The sequence below is a fragment of the Nanorana parkeri genome, unplaced genomic scaffold (assembly GCF_000935625.1).
Source record: "Nanorana parkeri isolate BGI_ZX_2015 unplaced genomic scaffold, ASM93562v1 scaffold598, whole genome shotgun sequence".
Taxonomy (NCBI): domain Eukaryota; kingdom Metazoa; phylum Chordata; class Amphibia; order Anura; family Dicroglossidae; genus Nanorana; species Nanorana parkeri.
In genome coordinates, this window is record NW_017306866.1 from 664,708 (window position 1) to 673,803 (window position 9,096).

Sequence of the window (9,096 nt, forward strand, 5' to 3'; positions counted from 1 at the left end):
CATCAAACTTCTTCAACCTTCTCTGCACAATAAAAAAGGGACAAGAGAGGGTAAATACATCAATACATTAGAAGAGGCATAAGCAAACATACTGTATGATTGCCACAAGTAAGCATAACACAGTTTTTTTTTCTCTCTGTGTTTGGCAATATGTTATTACTTGTACAACTCTCACTTGGTACATATCCCTGATCACAAGCCTTAATTAAGAATATCTAGGAAGTTCCTGTTCAGCATTAGCAGCATTGAGGATATTTTTGGTTAGTAATTGCAATCCAGCTGTACATATAGTAGTCATTTCAACAGGCAAGAATGGTGTTAGACCTCCTCATTTGACTGGTAAATGTGCCCATGCTCACCAAGAAGCAAATAGGGCTCTAAACATGGGGCTGAGCCAGGCTGTCCCTTCAAAGTGGAAAGTTGGTGTTAGGGAACCAAGAAACCAGACATAAACTTAAGTGTAGGTTAAAAATAAAAGAAGTTTATTAAGGAAAACAATAAACAAAAGTGGCAAAAAACAATAGAGGAAGCCCAGGACGTAGTCAAAGCCAAGCCAGAGGTCAAATGCCAAAGTGGGTAGTCAGCCGAACCAGGTCAGGGAACTCTGAGAGCAGAATGAACGAAAACAATAGCCGGAGTCAGGAACCAGGAGATAAGTCAGCCAGTGCCAGGGTCATACACGGAAAACAGGAACAACAGCAGAGCACTAGGCAAATCTGAACACACACAGCGGAGGAGACTGAATGGACAATCTGAAGGTTAAATAGTTAACTGGTGTTTGCATCATCACTCTGAGACAGAAATTTGCCAGGAGTTGCAGAATGATGATGTTTACAAGTTTGGTCATAAGAGGGTGCCAAAGAGGAACAACAGTGTTCAACATACTGCAAAACAAGCCATGCTGCAGCCCACTGGAGGAGCAAGGGTACAAAGCCCTGACAGACAGCCTCACTTAGAAAGCAACTCAGAGATTGTTCTGAGGCTACACCTTTCACTGCACCCAATTAACCTTTAAAGTTAATAAAAATAACCACATAATCTACTCTTATAATATATATATGAACATGTCATACTATAGTCAGCTATTGTTCAAACATTCCAAAATGTCAAGTGTACTGTTAAATTTTGCAGAATTATTTGATCTGTTGCCACTTGATGATTTTAAATATAGGATATACATCCTTAAAAAATTCCATAGTATTGTATTATCACTTTAACCCTAAGCTGCTCTAATTAACTCCTTCCTCTTCTTAGCCATCAGTTTATGCTCATATTTTTTTATTTTTTTACCACTTTTTTGCTAACAGATGATACTTGTTGCTCAAATTGTTTAGATACCAGTTTCCACTTATTAGGCAGCCAATATACTTTTATACAAAGGGCCTTCATTTAATTAGCCATTTAATTCCATTAATTTGCCTTGTACCAGAGCTCAACTGAATTGAACAAATTAACATTACTTATGTTGTTGAATTATAATTAATCTCCAGTGAAATGTCATTACAGCATCTATATAATATAAATATGTGTGAATCATATAACCAACCACCTTCTTGCAGTGGTATACTGTTCACAGAGGTATGCTTTTGACCTGTTATTTTTCCATGCAATAGTAAAACAAATATGATAATACATAGTTATAGATAATAAATAGCACTATCATGTATAGACTTAAACATTTCAGTTTAAATAAGTCAAATAAGAAAAAACAAACTGCAAAATTATTGTTTAAACATGTACAGAAGATTACATTTACAGTTAACTCATTTATTTTTATCATATTATGGCAGAATGTACATAGTTATGGTATCAGTTTCTTTGATGTTGGTTGCAACACCATGCACTGGCAATTGATCACTATGATTATGACTAAAATAATAGGCACCTATTTAATATATTGTACTTTGCAGCATTGTCGCTGTTATTATCCATTGTATCTCCAAACATATGCAACATAATAAATAAAATGCATACAGCTACAGGCAATATGTATACAATAATAACACAGAAAAAAAAGTTTTTGATTATACCCATTCTAAATGTGCTAAAAAAGCAGAAAGGTCCAAGACTGGTAGCACAAATTGAAAATTGTGTATTTGCATCCTTAATGAGGGGGAGAAGGGCTGGTTCTGTAAGTGTTGCTTCCGATTGCAAACCTAACAGGCAATCAATCTAGCAAAAGTACATTTCCATCAAAGGCAAATACCAGCAGGGTCTAGTAGTGGCAGTGAGAGGCTTTTTAGTACTTACACTTCTGATAACTAAAGGTTGCCTTCTGAAAATAAGGACTACTAAACCAAAAACACTGTCAGCACAGCTAGGCTGTAGGAAGTAAAGGGAGGGCATAGTCTACCTCACTCATCATCAAGTTTTGCTGCAGCAACTTTGTTGGGGCATGTGTGGAAAAAAGAGGCTTATATGTTTCAAACGTACTCATCCTTTGTTATTGCATATACTGTAAATAAATCAAATTGATACAGGTAAATACTACTTTCTGTGTCCTGTTTTTACTCCTAAACATTTTATAGTGATTTTACCTACAAGGTTTTGAGTGGATCAACTACTAATATTACAATTAGAACATGTAAGTGACAAGGCCAAAAGTTATATAATACAAAGTAATCAGGGAAATTCAGAAGAATATTTATAACAAATTTTAGCTAATATCTAAGTTTTATATGAAGAATGAATGCATGAATAAACTGAATCAATATAAACTTCATAAAATGAAACACATAAAAAGATTGGCTGCAACTTACTTAATTTCTTATAGTGGCTATTTCCATTTATTTTTTAAACCCACAAATCACTAAATGTAATATTTGTTCATCATAGGAAAAACTGAGCAACACATTTAGGTTTGTAAAAAAATAGGACATACTTATAAAGCAGTGCATCTGACATCTTCCTGGTAGGTGTGTTTTAAATTACAGTGATTGATTTACCCACAGTAAATATTTGGTGAGTGTCACATTCACTACTACACTGTGACAAACTCATTAGTACATAAACATGCCCCATTTAACTTACTAATGAGATTTTCCATTATTGACAGCCTATATGACAGGTGTTGGACAGAATAAAAGAGTGAAGGGGACTCTCCCCACTGGGGACCCTGACATCAATAAAAACATTTTTGTTATATGAGTATGGTACATCAGAATCTTTGTCAGCTTTGGTTGCTTATTGTGTCCCCACTGGTGAAGTTTTTCCGCACTTTCTGTGTTGAAAATGGGCATAAGGCAGAACAGGAACTGACAAGAAATCTTTCCAGAAGAGGAGGAGCAAAAAAAGCAATTAACATCACTTCAATCAACAGTCAAAATAAAAAAAAAAGTTTGGGCAGAAACCCCCTAGTATACAAATATTAATGTCATAGAAAAGTCAGCACTTCGAACCATTCCCCCTATCCATTACACACACACACACACACACACACACACACACACACACACACACACACATTACCCCATTGCTACCTCTTTAATCTTCTGTGATAACATTTCTTTTACTTGGTTACAGATTAAAGTGACACTAACTCAGGAGTTAAAACCTAAAAATGGATTTAAGTACCCTAGCCATTAACAAACATTTATCTTATTTGTGTATCACTCAGATGTAGATCCTCTCTGAATTCATGCCGACACTGTCCTTCCTTCTGGAGGGTGGCTACTTTTGTTCCCCATAGTCCCTGTGTGTTGTAAAGTAGCCATCCTACTCACAAAGAAGAGAGTGTCAGAATCAGTCACCCAACAGAGCCCTACCACTAAAATTTGGCAGTCATCAGTGGCACCCAAGAACAAAGAAGCATCAAGGGAGGTTGGCCTGGAACTAGAGATAGGGTATGTTGAGAACCTACCCTTTGTGAGAACCAAAGTGAAGCTTGGACAGTGAAAGCACAGGAAGCAGCTAAGACTCTGTGGGGATACACATTGATATGGCAGCACTATCACAGCTTGGACTGCCAGGTAAAGTGTATTGACTGGCAGTAATCTGAGGAAACTGTGCAATGGACCACAATATTAGAGGTCTTTCCATTGTATTAAGCCTGCTTTGTTCCTGTGCTAGACGGTAATATATGAACCCTTATTTAAGCATTACAAGACTTCGCAAAACTGCTATGTTCATACGGGCAATATAGTGTTTTTTTCGCACCTTTGACAGTTATATAATCCTTATTATACAAATTTGTTTATTTACTGAGAAGTATACTTAATCATACCCCTCTATTTACAAAAGTGGCTAAATACACTTCGAATTTATGAATGTGTTTGTGACAAAATATTTAGGCGCAAAGACCATATTCATATTCATTTTTGAGGCTCACTGCATGTTTAGCATAATTTCTCTACAGCGCAGTAATTACATCCAGTATTTGCAACATGAAAAACCCTCCAAACTGTTGCATATTCTAGAAGTTCTCCTGAGCACATTTTAAAGTATTGCAAAGATAATTCAGCTTCATACCCTCAAATCAGCTGATAGCTTCAAGCATATTCAGCTGTCCTCCCGGAGGTTCCTTGCAAGCTTGCAACAATTTAGAGACAGTTTATAGACCATGACAATTTAGAGAAATTTTTTAGAAAATTCTCCTAATGCAGGCATTTAGGAATGAAACATAAACTAGGATACTAAAGCTAATAAATCTGTTTCTATATGCACTAGCATCAAGGGTGCAATATATGGTAAATAGTTGATAAATAGTTGATAGATAGAACTTAATGTGTAACCAAGTATAAGAATGTTTTATATGTGTTTGTGTAATGAACTGAAGAATATTACCACAGGGGACTAAGGTAGAATTGCAGTGAGCAACGAGGTGGGGGGTTGTTTCTGTGGTATTTGGAGTTTAAGTATCTACATTGGAATATTTTAGTGTTGTGATATATATTATTGAACAACTTTTAAATACTTCAGTGATCTGTTGTTTCCTTTCATGCAGAAGAACATCCAGATGGCAGTATTTTTTTTGAAGATGTGCTTTTGATAGATGTAGGTTTTAGAATCACTTGCTTTATTTCTTTATCATAATATAAAAACTGTCTGTTAGCAACACATTTCTAGTTCTACATTTACTGTTCCTCACCTTGCTGCCTGTTCTTAATTTGCAAGCCTCTAATGCTGTCTTCAACATCTGAATGTGTTTGCTTCCTATAATCAGCCTTTGTGTTGTCACTCTTGATATTACTATATTCTAATACATATACAGTCTATACAAATAGCAATAGATACAATGAAAGTGCACAGTCTTTAAAAAAACAAAAAACAGTAGGTAATTTCATTGTTAACTTGTATTCAAAGCAAAAAATTTTGTTTTGTTTTGAATAAGGTGGGGAGAAGTTAGTTAGTCCCTATCAGGTATGCTTGCCTTCAGGTTTATACAGAGTTCATTTAAAATTGTGGCCTCTCAGGCGGTCAGTGAGGGTTCCAGGTGGTCAGTGAGGGCTCAAAGTGGTCAGTGTGGGCTCCATGTGGTCAGTGCATCCTCTCAGGTGCTCAGTGCGGGCTCCAGGTAGTCAGTGAGGGCTCTAGGTGGTCAGTGAAGGCTCCAGGTGCTCAGTGCAGGCTCCAGATGGTCAGCGCAGGCCCTAGGTGGTCAGTAAGGGCCCCAAGTGGCCAATGTGGGCTCAAGGATGTCAGTGAGGGCTCCCAAGTGAGCAGCGTGGGCTCACAGGTGGTCATTGCAGCCTCACAGGTGGTCAGTGCAGGTTCCAAGTGGTCAGTGCAGGCTCCAGGTAGTCTGTGAGTGCTCTAGGTGGTCAGTGAAGGCTCCAGGTGGTCAGTGTGGGCTCCAGATGGTCAGCGCAGGCCTTAGGTGGTCAGTAAGGGCCCCAAGTGGTCAATGTGGGCTCAAGGATGTCAGTGAGGGCTCCAGGTGAGCAGCGTTTGCTCACAGGTGGTCAGTGCAGCCTCCAAGGTGGTCATTGCGGCCTCACAGGTGGCCAGTGCGGCCTCTCAGGTGGTCAGTGCGGCCTCTCAGGTGGTCAGTGAGGGCTCAAAGTGGTCAGTGTGGGCTCCAAGTGGTCAGTGCATCCTCTCAGGTGGTCAGTGCGGGCTCCAGGTAGTCAGTGAGGGCTCCAGGTGGTCAGCGAGGGCTCCAGGTGGTCAGTGCGGGCGCCAGGTGCTCAGTGAGTGAGAATGGCAGGTGCGGCCACAGCAGATCTCATTCTGATGTCTCCAGGTGAGCTGTGCTGGGTTTAAGGGGGGGGGCTGTGCGGGCTCTAGGGGGGTCAGTGCAGGCTCTCATCAATCTCATTCTTCTTTTGACACCACCCTTAATGGATCATTCCATCAAATATTTATATGGCTAGCGTAAATAGAAATGCTACTGCATCATAAAATGTTAGCCATACTTCACATAAGATTTGTGTGTCCTCTTAAAGTCTAAAATTATGCCAAAGGTACCACAGAAAAAGATCCGTGTTGGTCTAGTTTCACTGACTCCTTATATTAGAGCAAAATTGATTTTAAGTCAAAATGGGTGGCTTAGGGAGCCATCACAGGGCTTGTAAAGCAACAAGGGAAGGTAAACAGTGATGATTGGTGAAATTATAAAACATATAAATATATATTTCACCATAATTTCACCATGCGTCACTGTTTACTTTCCCTTGTTGCTTTACAAGCCTTGTGATGGCCCCCTAAGCCACCCCTAGCAATCATCTCATAATGCCATATTGCAGAGGGTTCAAACGTTTAGTAACTGTTTATGTAGTGAGAAGCCAATGGGCAGTCATTAAAATATATATGGGTAATAAATGGCCAATCAAGATAATATGTGGCCAAGAAATGGACAATCGTGTTTCCCATGCATATCATATTATATCATATCCCTTGCATTACTCTCAAACAGGCAATCATGACAATAGGCGGGCATGAAACAGGCAATTATGACTACACGTGTGCAACAAATAACAGTCATTACAAAACATGGATAATAAATTGGCAGTTGTGAGAATAAATTGGCAAATACAGGCAATCTTGGAACTACTAAGAAAGAAAATGGAATTATGAAAATATGTGTAAAACAAATTGGAAATTATGAGAATATAAGAGCAACAAACAGGTGATCATTACCATATGTTGGCAGCAAACCAACAAACATTACAATACACAGGGAAGAAATTGGAACTAATAACAATATGCAAGCAAGAAATTGGTAATTATGACAGTATGCCATGATCTAAAATCATGTTAAGGGGTCCATTTTTGTGGACACAGGAACAGATCCAAGACAGCTGAAATCAGCGTTCCTAACCTAGGGAGCCTTTTAAAGCCCATTGCAACCTTAATTTCACCCCCCATCCTGCACATTTACTCCAATGCATTTTGTCAATGATGGTGAAATTTCACGAAAATGTCCTGAATTTTTGAAGAAATTTTGGCAAAGCGAAAACTCTCAGTTTCGCTCATCCCTACTTATATCTTCTGTAATCTTGCCAGTTCTTTTTTTAGTCCTTGTCTGTTTTGTTATCCTCTTATTTTTAGTGTATCTAAAATATCTAACTTTTTTATCTTTGCAGATATTTCCATGGACACCAGCCAAATACTCAAGGCTGCTGCATTTATGCTTTTGATGATAATAGGGATCCCAGGAAATGTCTTTATTTTAGTGCAATTTACCTATTTAAGAATAAAGGAAAGAAAATTATTATCAAATAACATAATATTGACAGTGATGTCATTTAATCATTTTCTGATTGTCATAGCACGTGTTATTCCACAGACATTGAATGCTCTTGGTGTTGAGAATCTGTTTGATGATTCGGAATGCAAAGTTTCCATATATACCTATAGAGTTAATAGGGCAATGTCTATATGTGTTACCTGTTTACTGAGCTGCCACCAATGTATTCTTATTGCCCCAATGACAGGGCTTTGGGTATATCTCAAACAAAAAGTGTCAAAAAATCTATATATAATCATTTTGGTCTTCTGCATTACAAATCTCTCAATATACCCTATCTTTGTTATGAATGCTCATGCCAGGAAAAACACATCCACACTATATTCCCTTCGTCTCATATATTGCGATGCAGATTTTGTAAATCAGTTATCTTATATTGCCAATGGAATTTTTTACACTGTTCGAGACTTGTTTTTCGTGACTATAATGATTGTAGCAAACAGCTACATTGTTTTAACTTTGTTTAACCATGAAAAAAGTATGAGAAAAATAAAGAGTTTGAACAAACCCCAAAGGAGATCATCTAAAGATAGGGCTTCAAGAGTTGTTGTTTTATTGGTAGCCCATTATGTTGTGTTTTTTGGATTAGATATCTCTTTATGGATCTATACATTAACTTTACCTTATGTAAGTACTGACATCAATGATATTCGGGTATTTGTAGCTTGCTGTTATGCATCTTTGAGTCCCATAGTCATAATAACAACAAACCCCAAACTGCAGATTACCTGCTTATACTTATATAAACAAAGACATTCTCCAAATGTTTTATCGAGCAATAATAATGTGTATTGTATTACAGCATAACTAGAAGTGGCAGCTGTAGAGCAAAGTAAAAGAACTATTCAAAAAAGTTAACTTTTCCTGTACACAAATAGACAAAATAATTTAACAGTGGCTTTTGCAATGATCACAAATGCACCGCTTAATGCACTACAGAGATGCTCTTGGCATCACTTCAACCAACCAATCCTTTCTCTTAAATGCAAAGTTAAGCTAATGTATGAAACCTTTCTATATAACAAAAAATATCCTCATCTACAAGGCTTGAAGAGCCCTTCAAAAAGTCCTTTGAAGACCAAAGGTACATCGAGCAGTAATTCACTGACACGTGTGGACACAAGGGACTATTACTGTCAATGAAGACATATAGATTGATGCATGGGATTTTAGACCGGTTCTAGGAACGGCACCTGGAAAAGGGAGTTTTATTTGTTTTTTAATGTAGTTTTTAATGCACAGTCTGTGCAGCCTTTTATCAGCAGTTGAGGGGATGCCCACCTGATTAAAGTGGGGCTCAGGATTCTGAAGAGTGAACACAAATGTGAATATAATATAATATGAATATAATATAATACAACATAGCTGAACTGGAAAGTGAGCTGAATTAGATAGCTAAGTAGCTGTCT

The 9,096-nt window shown here is 37.8% G+C and overlaps 1 protein-coding gene across 1 annotated transcript; it reads left to right on the top strand.

The window, feature by feature from the left end:
• Positions 1-6,138: 6,138 nt before the first annotated feature.
• On the top strand, positions 6,139-8,494 carry LOC108792081 (vomeronasal type-1 receptor 4-like). The gene is made up of 2 exons (XM_018562764.1): positions 6,139-6,181; positions 7,524-8,494. Exons 1-2 carry the CDS (start codon positions 6,139-6,141, stop codon positions 8,492-8,494), a joined length of 1,014 nt encoding a protein of 337 aa, XP_018418266.1.
• Positions 8,495-9,096: the final 602 nt, after the last annotated feature.

Coding starts and splice junctions, on each gene's coding strand:
- LOC108792081 (XM_018562764.1), top strand. CDS start 6,139: ATGGCAGGTGCGGCCACAGCAGATCTCATTCTGATGTCTCCAG. Junction 6,182..7,523: donor TCTCATTCTGATGTCTCCAG/GTGAGCTGTGCT, acceptor TTATCTTTGCAG/ATATTTCCATGGACACCAGC.